Raw genomic sequence first — 20801 nt, 5'->3', positions numbered from 1 at the left:
AATCCAGCCCTGGCTATTGGGTCACAATGGATAGTCAGTCCATTCTTCACTGTACTAGATGTAAGTTAACTTTGACTAAAGGAAGTGCTGAGAAAAAGTGGCATTAAAAAAAGTTGAGTCTGATTAAAGCCAAGTCTGTCCTTTAAATGGTTGGAAATCATTTCAAAGATTGGTAGAAACCAATGACAAAAAAGGAAAATCTCAGACATCTGTTGCAGCAGTGGTTTCCTTCATAAAGAAGGCTGCAAGGAGAGACCACCTCTATTTATCTTAGGATGACATAGGATGGAGTTGAAATTAATGTAAAACGTGGAAATATTGAGCAACGTAGGCAGTTCCTATGGCGAAGAAAACAGAGTTAACATTTTAGTTTGAAGACCCTTCATTGAGAGGTCTTCACCAAGAAACATTAGCTCTATTTTCTCTTTGCCTATATGGTGCCTGACCTACTAAATGTTTCCAGTATTTTTTTGTTCTTGGATCTGCAGCTATTTTTGATTTTCAAATAATCAAGATATGTTTAGAGGGAAACACTAACAAGGCAAGGTCTCACACAAATTCTGTTCTGAAGAACTGAGATGAAAGTTAAATTGCCCACAAATTAAAACTGAAAAGCCACATACAAAAAAAATAAATTGTTGATAAGCTTGCTAGAAAGTTGCATGTGATGAAGAACAGCTCCTACATTTCAGCAGAATGTTTGTGGAGGTTGAAGAGCATCAAAATGCTGGTGGACTGCATTTAAACAATGCCAATATCAAGGTTTATATTACAGCACTGGGAGAAGCCATTCAATATATGTGGGTTAGACTTGTGTCATACAGACTGATCATACCGGCTTGTCAATTCAGACTGCTGTCATCACAACTCTGGATTACCAGTGTTCAATGGAGCTTTGAATGCCAGCAATTTGCCTCAGCAAACACACTGCTGAAATCCTATTTTGGGGAAATAGTAGTTCGCAATCAAATTCAAAATGAATATCTCTTCTCAAGAAAACAGTTTTCATGTTCCAACTACTGCCCCTCCACCAGGATCTTTGCTGTAGCCTGTTCCAAGTCACCAGTGCCTTTGCTGTGGCTAGCATCCATTTGGCTTGCGTCCACCTGAAATTTGTGTGCTAAACTGTTCAAGACTGTCAATGATATCTGCAAACCTTCCACCAGTTTGGCTGGAGAGACTGTGATGATCAGCTTTCTGGGAAAGGAATTAGAGAAGTGAGGTGAATTGAACATTTCCTTTCATCCATTCAACTCTAGTTACCCCTGTGCCACTTTCCTAACCTGTTAATTCAAGAGTTTTATTCAGATGGGAAGTTGCAGTACATAACCCAGTTACAAGAAAGAGCTGATCTGTGCTATGGAGGTGAATTTTCAGATACTTATTGTACCCTTGTCCTACTGTGTAATTGAGGCCAGGGTTTCCAAATGATCCAAAGCTTTGATGTATTGTTGCTATGCACCATAGATCAAAGAATCATAGGATTACTACAATAGAATAACTACTCTCTAACAGTCCTTTTGCTTCATTTACCAATCACCTTCATTCAATGGGCCCTAAATTTTAATCCTTCTTCCTCTGAGAGTAATGTTTTCTCCTTCTACTCTGTCTATATGCTTTATATTTTTAAGCAACTCTGATTTCTTTGCAACTTTGCCTGTTCCAAGAGAAACTCCAGTTTTGCCATTGTATCCCATAATTGTGAAGTCCCTGCTCTAGGAATTATTTTTTGGCTCTGTTCTGTACATTTTCCAAGAACTGCACATCCATCTTAAAGGCTAGACTCAGGATTGGAGTTGAAACAGTATTTTATAAAGGTTCTCATAATTTACTTGCTCTTGTACTCTGTGGCTCAAAGTCCACAATCCTATTAAGCATTTTGTGAGCCAATCCTGCTATTTTCAATGAACCATGCACATATACCCTTTAACCACTCTGCTGTTGTATGACTGCAATAATTGCACTTTCATATTTATAGTCCCTTTACTCATTCTTCTCAGAATTCAACATAACCTGCTTTCTATGCTACAAATCTGTCTATTTCTCCTTGGAGTCTATTATAACTACCTTACTGTTTACTGCACCACCATGTTCTGTGTCATTTCCACATTTGAGAAATGTGTCCAGTACATCAAAGTTCAAGATATAAACATATATTAACAAAAATCTGTGATCCTAGTACCCATCCCCAAGGAACTCCACTGTACTCTTCCCCCAATCTGAAAAGCCTTTTATTGTTTAACGATAATATTTCCTGCTACTTGGCCAATTCTCTATCCATGGAGCTGCAAACATAGTTATTTCATGGCTTTCAATCTTAAATTCTACACATACCCATAATAATATATTCCATGTTAACTTTACTGATACTTCACAAAATATCAAGATACACATGATTTTCCTTTAACAAATCTATGGTGTAATTCTGTCATCAATCTATGGTTTTCAATCGACTATAAATTCTGACCCTGATTATTGTTTTCCAGAAATTTCCCAACCATTGAAGTTAAACTGACAATCTCCTTCATTTCTTCTTGAGCAAAGGAGAAACTTTTACCATCTCCAATCTTCTGGATTCTGAAGATTATAGCCAAAGTATCTGACATTTCCTCCCTTACTTCTCTTAGCAACTAAGGTTACATCTATTTTAAGTGCACCTAGACATTCCTTGCCAAATTTCCCCCATGTAAAATCACTGATTAATTTCCTTTGTTGAGATTTCAGCAGCACCCCCTTCCTTGAGGGGGACTTGTATAAAATTAAATCATTTAATTCTCAGTTGCATCATCTGTTCCATGAATATTTTTTTCTGATTATCCCCATTTCTCTTGCATCCATTTTTAAATGCGAAGTATCACCGTTTTTTGCCAGAATATTTGGCTTGTTCCCAATGTGTGTGCAATTGGGCTGAGGTTGAGACTTATCCTTGTTGATTTCTATTACCTTTTGCTCTGATACTCTCTTTCGAAACTTTGAGAATCTCTTTAGAATATAAACAATCTGCAAGATCACATAAGACAATTTGCTAAGGCTGTGTACATTGTTTTACTGGATATCCAGTTCTCCCAACTTGAAAATTTGCACCTCAATGTTTTCTGAAGTAGATGCTCTATTATATTAGGACAGGTACTGAAAAGAAAATTAATGCATGGGATAACATTTGTCAAAATGTGTACACTGCTTTAAAACTGATACTAACACTTACAGAATGGATTTTTGAGTGTTCTGAAAAGATCAAATTAATATCCAAAGTTTTAGCTCCACACAAGTTGGCAGTACAGATTTGATCTCATAGTATCCTATAATGTTATGAAAACAGATTGGACAAAATACATGCTGGCCAATTGTTTTGATCATTAGTTTGTAGCAGTCCATCTGAAATTTTGGAGTTTAAAAATCAGGTGAGATTTTAAAATGCTTATGGTTTCTTTCTGCTTTATGAGTCAATGAAAAACATTTTAAAATTTATGGTTGCCCTTAACATGATATTTCTTCACCCAACAGCTATAACATGAAAAAAGGTACTATTTCACAAACTACATCAACTCTTTCTTCAAAACTGTTTGAAATTATTTTAAGGAATTTGAACTCACTCTCTTGGCTCTTTAACGCTAAATTGGTTGGGTTCAAATTAATCTTAAATCCACAGTACTTCCCAATATTCCAGTCCACTCCAATATGCTATAAAATAAGTGCTAAATATTTTTCCTGTTCATAAAGTCTCCACGTCCACATTGCTTCTCTGCAATATCTTCCAGCCATGTATTGTTGTTTACGTCTTCTGTACTAATAATTTAACATGGTAAACATCATTAACAATTATTCCACTTATCTACTTGTTTCCCACAATATTGTACACAACACCAAGAAAATTCCCAAGAAAATAAACTGGTATAAAAATATAATCAAATGCCTCTAAATTATGTGAATAAAAGCAAACAAAATATATTTGTAGAATCTATTTAATGGAAATGTAGTGTTGTTACTTTAACATTATAAAGGTAATCTCACAAAGAAAAAAATCCAAGAAAACATTCAGCAACTATGAAAGCTTTAACACACAAATCTGCATGAATTACATTTGGGAATAGCTAGAATTAAAGACAAGGATATCAAGAAGGGAATTAGCTGGAATCTCATAATTATATGAGTTAGAATTCTATGTGAAGTTGGACAATACAATACAAGACCCATGTAAAGCAAAGTGGAACCTGAAATCATTAGTGAGAAAAGGTACAAAATGAGGTACTGTATATGTTTAAGGCAAAATGGAGAGAACAGAAATGTCACATTATAACAACAAATGTGTTGTAATAGTTAAAAAATTATTTTATAGTTTTCGTGGTTCATATTCCTAGCATAAAAAGAAGTGAAAGAGGCATAAAACATTAAAACTTTATGATTTTTTTTATAATTAGAGAGATGTAGTCTTTTACACTGGTGAATTTAACTGCCAATAAATCTATGTATAATGTCAGTACATCATGAATGTAAGCAATAGATGTAATTTAAGATTCTGGGAGGAGAAGAAGGTATACTTTTCTAAAAATCATATTGTAAATAATTTAAATTTCCAACCCATTAATGATTTAACTTCATTTTTGCAAGTTCAAGAATTTCACGAATAAGGTAACATGAAACAATAAATTGGATTTTCCAAATTGTTAGCATAAATTGGTCAGATGGAGAAGAAACTTAATTTGCATTCCATTTGGTCTTGAAAGCTAAAAAAATAATTCATCCAGGGTTTCCACCTTGGGTAAAATCGAATAGCTCCATTCCAAAAATATATGTGTTGGAATTAAGAGCTCATAAATTCATTAGTTACTTCATAACCCAACAAGTTAATGTACAGGCCCCTAAAGGAAAATGCTATTTTGGCTGTGTATCAAAATTTTCAAGAATCTATGTCATTATCTCTTTACAGAACTCACTATTTTCAGAGTAAAGTGGGGATGCTGCATAAGAAAGGGAAACAGTTGGTGGTCAAATGGCAGAGCATTATACAGAAGTAGAATGATCAGCTTTAAAATAGAAAGCAAATGGGCTTTCATCTTCCGTGTTTGTAAGTAAAAATCAAATGCCGAGAATTGGCGGGCTGTTGTTAAAAGGAGAAGGTAAGGAATACATAACAAAAAAACTTCAAGTGAAAAACCATCTCAGCAAAATATTATAAGACAGGGAGGAAGGCACATGTTGACACTGTAAACAGTATTTGACAGGATGACATTTCATAATATCACTGTCCAAGTATATTTAACTAACAGAGAGAAACATTTTCCATGTATACCCTACAGTTCTTTTAATCCTTGTCTGTCTCACTGTTGCTAATATCATTCTGAATTTGAGCATGAACATATGCACTTCCTCCTCCTAACTGAATGGTGTTGAGGTTATACTTCACAGCACAATACTGTACTTCAGTTTATATTTCACCAAATGTTCAAATCTATGAAATCTATTGATCCTGAAAATCCAAGAGTACAGGGAATAATTGCTGCACTTGCCAGAATCACACTTATTCTGCAATTTTTCCACTGGGTTGATTAAGCCAAAAGAAATAATCTGGTTCTTTGGCAATGTGGTGTACATCTGTAGCACCCAATGTGATTGATATTTTTAAAACATTTTATTTTGAACTCAACCACTGTTTGGTTTGGAAAACAAAAATGACACAGTAGCCAAATATTCACAATTATTTTTATTTAATAGTTGAGTTTTATCTTCCAACTTAATGCAGGTACTTGGGTCAAGTCTAATTCCCAAACTGTGACTCAACCTACCTGACTCTTCAGAAGCTAGTATGTCTCACTTCTCTGACCTCCAATCTTACGTGTGATCCAAATGATTTTGAGAAAAATCTCAAATATTCCAAAGTTTGCTTCCACTATTTTCAAGCCAGCAGTTACTTTGTTGGAGAGTGATAGTAGGGAAAAGACCAAATGAATTTGGAGCTCAAAACCTTCTCTATGTTCTCAGGTTCTAAAATTCAAATTCATTCTAATCAAATCACTAACCCCATATTCAGCATATTAAATCATCTTCGTCTTTGGAGTTTTGATAATATTCTGCAGAAAGACCACAGCCTTCTTCCACATTGCTCAATAAAAAGAGGTGATGTGTTTACTTTGGGGGATGTTACATGAACTAGAATAATATTTTATAATGTAGATTAAAATCATTCACAGTAAGATGAAAAGTAAAATGAAAAGTAAAGTCCATCACAATGTTCAAATGTGCTTTAAATTTATAAGAAACATCTTTTTAAAAAACATATTCAAGAACATTGAAAGCATTTTTTTCCCCACAGAACAAGTTTCTGTTTCCTTTTGGGTAAATTTCCTTAACATTAATAGAAGTGGTTTAAAAAAAAAAGTTTAAAAAGAACATGAGTAAAGGGAGTTGAAAGATTAAATTTCCTTTCTTTGTGAGCCACATGATAAGAAAGTGAAAAGAGTCTCAGTAATTTTCCCCTTCATGAGTCCTTGAAAGATAGTTTCTGTTCTGCTGGTATGTTTCATTGCCTCATTTTTCATTTACATTTATCCCATGATTGCCACTGTTCCAAGTACTCATGTAAATTCAAAGTTGCCTGAATTAAGTTCTAAAATTAACTGCTAAACAAAAAGTTCCCACTGCTATTTATTCAATGTTAACTGTTCTTTTACCAAGTTCTTAAGGCATATTTTAGGGATTATCAATATATTAAAGATATTAATTTCAAGGATATTTTAGTGCTGTTTGAAATAATTGATCAGAAATGAAAAACTAAGTCTGTAATTTTCTGTTCATTAAATTTTAAATCAATTGAAAGGTGCACTTATGACTTTAAAAGTAAGCATTTGGATTCATTCATCTCCATCATGAGTCTGAATCCTTACTAAGCTTATTATATGATGATTTTCTCAACCTGTGAAAATTCTCTGATTATGGACTGGTGAGACAGGATCATCTTTCTATCATTAAAAACAAAAAAACTGAAATAAAAGCAAATTTTTATTAGTCAGCAAGTCAAACAGCATCTATAGAGAGAAAAACAAAGTTAATATTTCAGATTGATATCTTCATCAGATCTGATCAGAACTATTCTGATGAAACATTGCTCCTCTCTTCAAAAATGCTGCCCATCCTGATGAGCATTTCCAGATTTTTCTATTTTATTTGGATTTTCTACTATCTCCAAATTTTGGCTCTTTAACCATACTTGATAAGATTTTCATTAAATTTCTGACAGCATAATGCTGTAACACAATTGTAAAGGTAGCATAAGTCCATTTAAAACAGATAAACACGTCAAATGTTATTGCAACTGATCAGCAAGTCCAAGGGTAGTATCTTTCATGACATTTTGACTTCTCAAAATTTCTGCCAGTAATATTGGTATAAAAAGATTTACATGTAAAAAAAATGTTTGAACAAGTGAAACTATGCAGCTGATGAAAACAATTATATATAGATTTTTCCATTGCAAAGGTGCAATTGCTTTTATAGCACCTATTCCATCTTAGTTACCTTTGTAGATTATAGCCATGGATATCTATTTTCAAAATAGAATATTTGACAACAACCATAAGCAACTAAAATAGTGTACTCTTTAAATGACAGCATATACAACTTGTAAAATTCACGAAAGAGCATATTGTCAAGCTAGCTAAATGATTAGATAAAAAGTCTTGATTTTTATTAGTGTCTATCATGTGATATTTGGCCACACTGTCTGATGTGCGCACTAATGTCATAAATTACATGACATTTGCTGACCTTTGCCTCAAAGTATCAGTGGTGGGTCTCTGGATGAGAAGTACAACCTCTTCTGCTCCAGGCTTTATACATACCTCCTTTTCTACATATTTTCTTGCCCGGTTTTCTGGCACATTCCTTCGATATTCTTTTTACTGAAAAATGAATAAAAGACTAAAAAATAACATGAGCTCCATCACAGACAGTAGGAGCATGCAACACCACCAACTGACTTAAAATTGTCCTTTCTACAAAGACAGGCTTCCAACTCATTGTGTCTCCACACACAATGGTAAAATTATGTACCTTTTCTTAAGTCAGTGAGAGGGGGATTGAAAATCAAGTTCCACCTCAATGGTGGTGCCATAGTGTGTTTTAAAAAAAATGAGTGGGGACAGGATACAGATTTGATGCATTGGGAAAGCTTCATGCATGTATACACTCACAAACATGTAAACACACATCACTGCATGCAAACCTTACATCATGCTTCCTAAAAATAAAGTAAGGTAAAATATTTAGCAAAGATTAATATTGGTTTCCCTGTTCTTTATGGCTTACACTCACCATCCTCAGTAGGCACATATATGTTTAGAAAGAGGCAATCTTCATTTTGTTCTTGGACATAAGATGCAATTACTTCCAAGTTGGCAGTAAACCACACGGGGAGCATAACATCTGGCAACATACCATGTATATTCTGGGGACAGACTGGTGCAAAATGGGTGGCATTTCGAACTTCTGACCAAGAAGAAGGGGGTTCAGGAGGTTGGAAACGACGTTCTCCTGTCGGTGAAGCAGCATACGGCACACCAAGATACTGGATTACTGGACCCAAGATTTCATTGTTTAATTCTTTTTTGATCCCCCTCAGTCTGCCATAATTGGTGTTCACCACTGGGTAGGACTCATCCAGTTTTTGGCAAAGCACCAGGCTGCCCTTTAATGTAAATCCCAGTATCCAAAGAAGGAAGGTAATATCAAATCCCTTTCGCAAAGGATGCATCGTAGCCACACTCAAGATGCAATTAAACCATGGTGGCCTCTCCTTGTGAAATGGCATTGTGTACAATGGTGTGCCACAAATGTTGATGCAAGTTTCCTTGATATTGGATGAAATTTCGGTAATACAAGATACTGTTTAAAAGAAGTCGCAAAGAAAATTACAATCTTCTACATCAGAAATATTTCCCCATCGATTTCAGACTTGAATATTCATCTTCACAATTTTGTTTTCAGTCAACATACTTTTTTTTCAGTTCAGATGAAGAAACTGACCATCCACAGTAAATTTCCTTCAACAAATCAACGAGATCAGGATGATTGTTACCTGTTTAAAAAAAAATGCAAATATCAAAATGTATTCCAAAGTCAATAATATTTCATTCATAAAATTTCAAATATATTTCTTTTTTTAAAGGAATGAGGATTCATTACTCTAACTTCTGAGTAAGTTCTTTACTGACTTCTAACTGCTGCAAATTATATCAGTACTCTTCCATTTGACAGTATGTTAGCATGTATGTATATTTTATATCTCACATTGAAATCTGTTCCATGTACATAGAATCAGTGCAAGCAAGAGAATAACATTGTTTCCCTAATGAAAACGGTAATCAATATAGTTGGCTGAAAATGCCCAAAATTTAATCCCAGCACTACTAATTGGATCAAACATTGATATTTGAATCCATGATGATCAAGATTAAAAAACAGTTAAGTTCTTTTCCATTTTGTTGATTCCTCAGCAAAAGAGTAATTGGAATATTATATAGGTACAACCAAAAGTATATGTCATTATATTTAAAAATACATGATCCTAATTAATACTGTTTTTCTTTATATTTAAAAATACATGATCCTAATTAATACTGTTTTTCTTAACACCTACAAGACCTTTATATTCACTAAATCACATAATTTTTAGAAGACAATATGCTCAGACAAAGTTCAAGTTTGTTTTCTAAGGCATGAAAGGCTCTAAAGGTTTACTTTAAATTTCCAGTTACCATAATAGGTCAATTCTATGGCCAGTGTCTCTTTCAATTATATTAATGCAACTGATAACTTTTGAGGCCAACCACTTGATTCAAAAGGAGATTTTGGATGAGGATTGTAAACACATCAAATTATATTCAAAATGTGGTATAAAATTATGATAATCACCTACGCACCATGGAAAAATTCAAATTTTACTACAACATCCATTTTCTTCCAGCATACATTTTACTGCATTAAGTAATATTGTTTAATATATTGTTCAATAAAATTTAGACTTCATCTCAATTAAACACCAAAAAAAGGCATCTGGAAATTCTCACATGTTCTTCCATGTCATTGATGGTGGCACCTGGATATTATTGAGTGCCATCAATTCATGTGCAATATTGTGCCTATCTCTTTAAGGAAAAGTATTGTTTGCAGTTACCATAGAGAATATGACTTAATATTAACTAAGAATCAAAAACACAAGGTTTTAATCTTTTACAATAAGCACTCAAGAACTGGATAGTAAAGAATCAAGACCTCAAAATGATACTGGAGAAATTAGCAAGAACTTTTTTTTCTCACGTGCACTAGTTCGGACTGCTCTGTTAAGTGACGCAGGAGCAAGCTTCCAAACTTCAGATGAGATTTGCTTCAGTAAAATTTGCATACCACTAGAATATTGTGACAATGGTATGAGGCAATCATTGCACATGAATTGATGGCACTCAATAATATCCAGGTGCCACCATCAATGACATGGAAGAACATGTGAGAATTTCCAGATGCCTTTTTTTGGTGTTTAATGAAATGAAGAAACAGCAACAAAATTACAAATGGCTAGTGAAAAACAAAAAAAGATTATTGAAGAGAGAAAAAACTAGAGCTTGAGGAACAATGTGCTATGAATATGGCCAAAGTAAAAGCATTTGCTCAGGCTTCTGCAAGATCTATCATTCAAAGTGAAATACCCAAAGGGCTAGCACCTAACATTCCAACAGATCAATGGGTACCACAGCCACAAAAAACTAGTATACTTGAGCAAGGAGCCACTGGTGGTGCTACTAGTGCTCAAATGACAATGATCAACCCTGTGGAAAGGGCTAGCGACATTCAATCTCATCAGAGCACACAATATATGAATCTTCCCAAAAGGAGAGTACTTCAAAAAAGTTCAACCATGTGAGTTGATCATACTAAACCACTGATGTCTCTTCATGTTGCTGAAAAACCAGCAACAAGTCAAGGATCTCCACCAATGCCATCACTTACAACTCAAGGTCCTACACCTATAGTACCAATTCGAGATCCGTATGCTCCATTCACAACAAGACAACCAGTCACAAGCTATGGTGGACAATATATCACTCATAGCAAAACAAAATGAAATTTCTGCTATGTTAGTGAAGCAACAAGGTTCATATAGTTTACCTAAGAAGGAAATACCAGTTTTTTAAAATGGAGATCCATTGCAATATCTGACCTTCAGGAAATCCTTTGAAAATCACATTGAAAGTAATACTAAAAATGCTAAAGATCGTCTGTATTACCTGGAACAGTACACTGGAGAGCAGGTGAAGAAATTAGTCAAAACTAACAAATATATGGATCCAGACCAAGGTTTTAAAGGGCAAAAGAATTATTGCTTCATCATTATGGCAATGAACATAAAATCGCAAGGACCCACATAGACAAGATTCTTGGTCAGCAATAAAATCAAAGGATGAAAAAGCTTTACAAGCATATGCACTCTTTCTGCGAGGATGTTGTAATGCAATGGGAAGTAGTGTACATTTGCAAGTGCTGAATTTGCTTGCTAACTTGTCAATTGTTGTCAATAAATTATCTTATAAGGTGAGGGATTTATGGAGAACCAAAGTTGCAGAGCTTAAGAATCTTCCTGAAAGGGACACCTCTTTTGAGGATGTTGTACAATTCTTGGAATGGCATGTGCATGTTAACACTGTACCAGTATTTTGAAATATTAAGGATAACTTCCTAAAGATGTAAAGAAGTTCAAAACGTCGTCTCAACAGAAAACAATTTGTCACTGCTGTGTCAGATACAAGCACAAAAAAAAGGAAACAAAGGAAAAGGAAGATCAGACTGTTCAGGAAAGCAGTTTGTATTGCAAAGATAAACATGCTTTAGATAGATGTTCACGATTGGAGAAAACGTTGTATGATGAGAAATTATTTTTAAATAAGAATGGAATATGTTTTGGTTGCTTGTGTAAAGGACACTTCAGCAAAACTTGTAATAAGCAACTCAGTTGAGATATATGCAGTTTAAAGCATCCTAAATGACAACATACTCAATGAAGTAAAATTGAGAAAGAAGTCAAACAATTTGAATCCAAGACTAGCGTGACAGTCAAAGATAATGCCTCAGCTTTGGTTTATTGGTATACTGGGACGGGTAACAAAGCTCTCTCGATAGTTCCAGTATAGGTTAAAGCTATAAAAGGAAACTTTATACTATGCATTTCTTGATCCCGGAAGTACTGCATCATTTTGTACTGTTGAATTAATAAATAAACTTAATCTTCATGGTAAAAGATCACAGATCTGGTTGAAGACAATGATTGATGAAAATAGCATTAAAACTAATATAGTTTCAGGTTTACAGATTGCTGGATTGAATAGCAATGAATTTTTCGATCTTCCAAGTGTATATACTCAGAAGACTCTGCCTGTGAATAAGAAGAATATTCCCTATCAGGATGATATCAAACAGTGGGATCATCTAAAAGATGTTTGCTTTCCCAAGATTGATACCAAAATTGAGATGTTAATTGGATTAGATGTACCAGAAGTTCCTGAACCTCTAGAAGTAATAAGGAGTCAAAATGGCAGACCATATGCCATGAAAACTTTGCTTGGATGGACAATTAATGGTCCATTAGGAGGAAAAATGAATAATGATTAAGAGACGTTGAATGTAAATGTCAACTGAATTTCAGTTGTCAAACTTAATGATCTGTGGGAACAACAGTTTAAAATTGATTTTCCTGAATGTCTCACAGATATTAAAGAAACCTAAAAGGAGGACAAGCAGTTTCTGGATTTAATTTCAAATTCTGTTCAACATGTTGATGGTTATTGCTGTATGGCATTACCTTTGAAGAAAAGAGAAAATTCAAGAGAAATTCTTATTTTCATTTGGAATATACCAATGTTATATTGGGCATGATAACCAAGGGTTATGTAGAAAAGGTAGTTGAAGATATCTTGGAACGTAAAGATGGTAAAAAATGGTATATAACTCTTTATGGAGTTATACATCCACAAAAGGAGAAGCTATGCATAGTATTTGATTGTGGAGCATAATTTCAAGGAGTTTCACCGAATTGTCAACTTTTACAAGGTCCAAACAACTAGTACTTTAATAGGTGTTTTGATAAGATTTTGTAAAGAGCCTATTGTAATTGCTGCAGATATTGAAGCAATGTTTCATCAAGTGTAAGTACCATCAGAAGATAGTGATTTTCTACGATTGTTATGGTGGCCTAATGGCGATTACAGGAAAGATATGATTGAATACAGAATGACAATTCATCTATTTGGAACAATTCCATCAGCGAGTTGTGCAAATTTTGCTCTTAGAAATGTTCTGAAGATAATGGAGAACAATTTAGTTCTCAAGCTATAAGCATCATAATTTCTATGTTGATGATTGTCTTACTTCAATGGTTTCAGAAAAAAAATAGATCTTTATCATGAGTTAATAAAAGATCTGTAATAAAGGAGGTTTCTTCCTTATGAAATGGATTAGCAACAGTCAAGATGTGTTGGCTATTATTCCTGAGGCAGAAAGAACAAAGGAGATAAAACATCTGGACTTCAATTGTGACATTCTACCTGTTGAAAGAATTTTAGGGGTCCAATGGTGTGTTCAATCTGATGTTTTCAAATTCAAAATTGTTTTGAATGAATGGCCTTTAACAAGAAGAGGTATTCTTTCGATCTTAAGCTCAATATACGATCCTTTAGAAATATTGGCACCAGTAGTCTTAATAGCCAAGAGAATTCTGCAAGAATTGTGCAGAAGAAAATTTGGATAGGATGAAACTAAACCAAAATGCATCACACAAGACTGGATAAATTGAATTGAGAGTCTTAAAATGTTGGAAAGTTTTGAAGTCAATAGATGTTTTAAACCAACAGACTTTGGAATTGTCACATTTGCTCAGTTATACCACTTTGCTGATGCAAGCGAAGGTGGTTTTGGAACTGTCAGTTATTTAGTACTACAAAATAACCAAGAGCAAGTATATTGTAGATTTATAATGGGAAAAGCCAGAGTGGCTCCATTAAAGCCAGTCACCATACCTCAAATGGAATTGACTGCTATTACAATAAAGACAAAAATGGTCTAAACCTAAACATAATTTTGTATGCAGAGACATTGTAATATCATGGACAGCGAATGCTGTAACCAAATTCTTGGTTGATGGGGAAAATCATGGATAGTTTCGGACAAGAAAGGTTTCGTTCAGCAAGTGTGGATTAAAACCAAGACTGGTTACTAAAATCTGTCTTTTACAAGAAGCAGAAAGTTTTGATTTCTAATCTTAAACTTAACATATTTACCTTTTATTCTGTAATAGTAATTATTATATATTAGTCATTAATGTCTATTATAATAATTAGGGGCAGAATGTAAAGGTTAAAACCTTGTGTTTTTGATTCTTAGTTAATTTTATGCCTATCACTCTAAGGAAAAGTATTGTTTGTAGTGTTACCATAGTGACTATGACATAATACATCATAATATCCATGCAGACTAAGATCTTGCATCTCATTCTACAAAAGACCACGAAGGAGACATAAGCGCGAGATAATTTTATTCGAATTAGTCTTATATCATCTTATTTCCTTTTGTATATCTCTTTAAAGTTAAATATAGTTATATCTTTAAATACAGTATGCTGTTTATTCATTGTTATGAAAATCTTAATGCAAAGTTATGCAAACCGTTTATCTGTTTTATCAATGAATTAAAGCTACATAAAGCTGCATCTACAAAGTTTGGTTTATTGGATTAATAAGAGTAATTCAGAATATTGTCCCCATGTTTCCTTGAAGATAACACATTTTGAAATTGGGAAATATTAGAACCTGGAAAGTGTCATCTCTATTCATTGCTTACAATACTTTGTTCCATCAGGTGTATGTACATGGTACCCACAGCCCTTTAGTGTACATGATCCCAAAAGTACAAACTTTGAGAATGAAAGAAAGCAGAGATGCAGTGATGCTTTATGCACACCTTTGAACAATTAGTGGAAGAGGTTCACGGTTGCTGATCCTAAAACTTCAGGGACATTGCATTTCATGTGATTCAGAATACTGCTCCCCTGAGGCCTTAAACTAAATTGCTGCTGGCTTAAACATTGTCACTTTTGACAAAATGAACAATTTCCAGTAAATTATCTTGGCAAAAGTGATGTAACCTTTATCAGCTTCATTTGTCATGTTTGCATAAATAATGAACTTGTCTTTAAATTATATTGCACACTTCCCCATGTAATGTTTTTAAATTAATTCATTTATTTTAAAGTGCAGCAAATATACTACACAAGTTGCATGTCAATACCCACAAAGCCAATATGATGAATTAAATAATTTATTGAGAGAGAATAAATTGTGCTGAAGGGCCTCTTCCATGCTGCTGTTATCTGGGTTGTTTCATTTGAATATATAGATAGTAACACAGATCAGTGTTCATTCCAAAAGCACACTTCCTCAATGTATCACTTCTTTACTAATACACTGAAAAGCATTATGTCAGAATTGTATCTCTGATTAAATAAAAATAGAAAATCAGAATCAAAACATCATTGAGTTATACAGCAGAAACAGGTCCTTCAGTCCAATGCATCATGCTTCCTGATCTAGTCCCATTTCTTATCTATGATCCTGTCCAAATGCCTTCTAAACATTGTAATTGTATACACCTCTGCCACTTCTAGAAAAGTTAGTTCCATATATCATCCATCCTCTCTGAAAAACATACCTCTCAGTTCCCCTAAATCTTTCCTCTATCTCCTTAAATGCGCCCTCCCCCCCACCCCCGTTGGAAAAAGATTGTTGCAATTCACAATATTTCTGCTTATCATGATGTTTTAAATTTCTACAAGCCAACTTCGCTCCAGGAAAACAATTCTAACTAACTCAGTCTCTCCTTTTTACTTAAGCCCTCCATTCCCAACAACATCCTGTCTATTTAATCATAGAATGGTAATCAGAACTGCACCCCATTTTCCAGATGTAATTTCGATCATTGCCTTTTTCAGATACAATGCCCCTTTGGCAAGCATGCCTTAAGCCTTCTTCACCAACTTGCCTACCTGTGTCAAAACTTTCAGGGAAACGGGAAACCAAGGTCTTCTGTTCAACAATAGTCCCCAGGGCACTATTCCTGTTTATGTCCTTCTCTGGTTCCCCAAATGAATCTCTTCATAGTTCTCTGAGTTAAATTCCATTTATCATTCCTTTCTCCATATTCCCAGTTGATCACGATCAGCCATTCTCAACAGGGACCCTACACCCTCACTGAGGACCACAGCACTTTTAAGTAAAAGCCTTGTTTTCTTTTCATCTCACGTAACATAAATATTTTTATACAGTTGGCAGGAGAGAAGAAACCAAAACTTGACTTCTTCACAGGGAAGGTGTCCCATAAACCTTGAGCAGAATTCTAAGGGGAGGCCATAACTAAAGAAAAGTTGAGAATGGCTTATCTAGATCTTAATGTAACCTTAGACAATCTTCTTTACTATCCATCACTCCACCAATTTTGATGTCAACTAAATTCAATCGACGGGGGAAATTATGTTTCCTATTGCATTCCACTGCAATTCCTTTTTCCACACTGACCTATTGGCCAATGACCTCTGCTGTCACTGTGAGACACAACACAACACCTCACTTTTTGTATGAGCACTTTGCAGCCTTTTGGATTCAATGTTGAATTCTAAATCTTCAGGTAATTTGATTTACCAAGCAAATAATGAGCTGAGTCATCAGATCAGATGGCACCCGTGGGTTGAAATGGTCAGTCAATGTTTTGGGTCAGAACCCTGTCTTGGGTAAACTTATACCTCTCATTTTGTTCGTTTTAGATTGGTCAGTGTTTGAGCTACCGAAAGAAAATAGACACACACCGAGAGCAGTTCAGTTTATACAAATGTTTATTACAAATTCAAAAGCTGATTTCACACTACAATATGCAGCCCTTCCCAACTATACTTATCAACGCTTGGACTGGTCCCAACTGCCAAAGCGAGGCAACGACTGCACACTTGTAGTAGGTTGTCAGGGCGCCGGTAGCAGCTTCTCCACCTCCCCTGACCGGGACATTAGCTGGACTCCAGAAGTTCTTCTTCTTGCTGAGAGATGTTGCCACCTCTCGGAGAGTCTCAAACTTCAGCAGCGGGACCATGACTTATATTACCCAAAAACTGCTTACCCAAGCACTTATTCCCAGCACAGCAAGAAAGATAAGCAAGCAAGCTAGCATGCTAGGCTTCTAACGAATAACATAATTTTCAGCTTATCACTTTGAATACAATGGTTTATTTTGCATCAAGGCTAAGCCTCTGACAGTCTGTGACCAAAACAAGCAGGAAGATTAAATCTTCTTGGTACACAGATGTCCTTTCATCAGATAACAGCATCTCTGGCCCTTTGGTGGAATTTAGCTTATGTCTGGTAATTCTAAAACACAAGCAGGTTCTCAGCCTTGCAGAACCCAGAGCTGCAAGTTTAAAAAAACAGGTTAGAATCTTCCATTACAAACCCTTTATTGAAATTAAGAATTTTTTAAAAAGATAATTTTACATCTATAAAGGGTGAAATAAGCTGAGGGAGGGCCCCAGGGTTAATAGGATACAAAACAGAAGGTGAGACAGATGAAGAGATACTAGAAAGTAGAGGGGAAAGAAGAAAAGTTAGAGAGAAAAAAAGTACATAAGTAGTAAAGAAGGACACAGGAGAACCAGATGGGGGTGAGGAGTTATTGAAAATTGGAAAGTCAATGTTTAGAGCTTTGGTGTTCAGCAAATCAGTCAACGAATTTCCATTTGTTCTCACCAATTGAAGAATTCCAATTCTCTAACCCCACCATTTTCATGACTGATACACATTTCCAATTCCAATATAATCCATCCTCCATCAGGGCCTTCTGCTTCTTTGTTGAACACTGAGCCATTCAGTCCTCATCAACTAAAACTTTCCTTCATTTTTGGTGGAACTTGTCCTCTTCTTCAACAATCCTGACCCATTGGGCTTTCTTCTTGCAACACCCACATTCAAGATTCTTTTGTTTATGTATTTACTCTAACTGCTTCCTTTCACTCTTTGACTGGACAACCTTATTGCAGCTCATCTCCATGGTCACCTTCATTTTACTCTATCAAAAACGCATCTATCCTATAACAAGCATATTTTGTCTTCCTTTCAGTTCTGACAAAGGGTTTCTGTCCTGTCAATTTTGTTTCTCATCCCACTGATACAGCTTGACCTGCTGAGTATTTCCAGAATTTTATAGGGTCATAGAAACAGACCCTTATGTCCACTGCATCTTTGAGAAACATCATGCCTTCCAATGCAAATCCAACGATTACATTAGTCCCTTGTTTCTCCATATTCCTGTAAAGGTGCTTCTTAAATTATGTCCTGAATTTTAGATTTCCAACATCTTCAGTGTTTTAAAAGTTCATGTGTAAAATGAAATATTTAACCAAAGCTCAAATTGAAAAATGTCTGACCAAGAGGAATGATAACTAGTAATGAGCCAAGACTAAGCTGGAAAATGCACACAAAATTCAACCAAAACCTTACACAAAAATAAAGATGTGCATCTGCATGAATCATGTACAAATTAGATGTGTTTTCTTTTAAACCAAATAGAATCAGTATAAACTCCAATCAATAAAGTGACCTTTGCTTCCATGCTAACTGTGTTGCTTCACTTTCTTCAATCAACACACAATCAAAATAATAAATTTGCATTTGTGTAGCACCATTCATTATCTCAGGACATCCTGAAATTCTTTGTAGCCAATTAAGTATCAAGGAAATGTAGTCACTCTTGTAACCTAGGAAATGCAGCAACTAATTTGAATTCAGCAAACTCAAGTAGCAACGTAGTAATACCAAGAAACTGGACAAAATTAGAAATGTAAATACAGGAAAGTATTCGATCTACTTCATTTATTTTAATGTTTACGATATTTGTTAATATGTTGAGGTTGTTTGTATCTGTTTTAATTGCTTTAAATGACCATCAAAGCAGTTTTAAAAATGGTTTATAAGTCTTTGATCACACACGACATTAAGATGCCCATTTTCTGCCTTAGGTTAAAACACTTTAAGGCTAGTTGCAACTTGGAACCACTCTGCCTGATGGGAGATACTTCATGTGTAATCTGTGAAAATGGGGACTGTGTGGCGATGCACATAGATGTAGCGGCAAACCAGCCCCGCTTGTCATATGCAGTCAGTGGAGCAGCCACGGCAAAGATAGTGTCACGGGACCTTCTCTTCCAGTCCAGACCAGAAGGGCGTGTGTGCGCTTGCATCAGCATGACGTAAGTTCTGGAACACAAGGGGTGGGATCAGACACAGCCTTAAAGACTGCAGTGTGGAATTCAAAGTAAAGCAGTTGTGTTACTCGAGCTCTCAGGCTGTTGTCTGTCTTTTCGCAGCACTCACACACAACCCACTACACTGGTGGCCCTGATGAGTCTCCATATCCTGAAGACTCGGCACAAAGGAAACTGCAGCCTTAGATGCCATTGCGTTGAAGCTGCCATGTTGCTTCGCTCAATTACTTTATGACTATTTGATGTATCACTCCACCACTGATCTCCAACAGGACAGAAATTAGATGTTAATATGTTCCACCACATGTAATTAGCACTTAGTGTTATTCAACCATAATTTTTCCCATGACCAAAATATTTCTTCATACTTAATAACACATTCCTATCTTGATGCCAGAGTAGGGCGGTGAACAACCAGAGGCAACTATAATGAACCAATGGGTATCCTACTGCATATGCAGGAGATAGGTAGGCCATGGCTGGAGGAGTTTATGATGATTGTTGAGGATAGCAGAAATGACAAAAGGCAACAACATCTTCCTATTTAATCTTTTTACAGTCTATATGTAGCTCACACAAATCTCGTGTGATTTGCAAAGAGCAGAGAGTGTAATCATCAAACATATATTTTCTCCCTACCTGCAGCATAAAGCTCAAATTTCTCCTTGCAGACAACTAAAAGAGCAAGTAGGAGGCTCTGTAAAAGGCACTAGTTGAGATGCAACATTGTGCATGATTTAAAAATCGACTCCATGGTCTGCAGCCAGCTTACCACCTTTTGAGGCTGCTCAAAAAAAAAATTAACTCTAGGTAATACAGATTTAGACCTTTACTTAAATACTACAAAAGATTAATAGGCATGTTCAATTAAATACTTGGTACATTGGCAAAGCTATTAGAAAGCCTATATTCAAGCAGTATGGAGGTGTTTATTATTAATCTTACAAAGCATTTCTATCAAAGGTTTGGAGCCTATATTTTCTATGATGATCAGCATGTCTAGTCATAAAGCACAGTCTCATGGCTGATTCCTTTACTTATACTTTTCACATGTAGAAGTCAATCAACATCTGGAGATAATAGTTCATAGAAGCATTAGAACAGAGTAAGACACAAAGAAGATAATCAGTATGTGAATGCAAATATTTTTAGGTAATGATTCTAATCAATTTTGCATGATTTGATTTATATAGCCACAATTTTCTGGGTGCTGGTGGGGCTTTTTGGTTTAGAATTCTGTCATGTACATCACAAAAGTTACATAATATGAATTATATTTGTTCAGATTTATATTTTAGATGTGGACAAGAAGTTGGTACTTTTTTTGCATTCAACTTGGCAGTGCTCCACAATTAAACCTTTTTGGCTTGAGATAGGTAATTTAATTAGAACGAATAACTGGAGTGAGATTCCCACAGAATTCAATGTTATTTTTACTGAGAGACATAAGACCTAAATTAAAACT

General features: G+C 35.1%; 1 protein-coding gene across 1 annotated transcript in view; it reads right to left on the bottom strand.

Moving 5' to 3' along the window:
• nlgn1 (neuroligin 1) overlaps positions 1–20801 on the bottom strand; it is a 437869-nt gene that overhangs the window by 346089 nt on the left and 70979 nt on the right. Inside the window, exons 4-5 of the mRNA XM_069896960.1 lie at positions 8308–9070; positions 7836–7895 (exon numbers count right to left, since the gene is read on the bottom strand). Coding sequence (XP_069753061.1) covers positions 7836–7895; positions 8308–8803 — 556 coding nt within the window. The 5' untranslated portion in view covers positions 8804–9070. The remainder of the gene's footprint in view (positions 1–7835; positions 7896–8307; positions 9071–20801) is intronic.

The sequence above is a fragment of the Narcine bancroftii genome, chromosome 9 (assembly GCF_036971445.1).
Source record: "Narcine bancroftii isolate sNarBan1 chromosome 9, sNarBan1.hap1, whole genome shotgun sequence".
Taxonomy (NCBI): domain Eukaryota; kingdom Metazoa; phylum Chordata; class Chondrichthyes; order Torpediniformes; family Narcinidae; genus Narcine; species Narcine bancroftii.
This window is presented reverse-complemented; position numbering and strand designations above follow the sequence as displayed.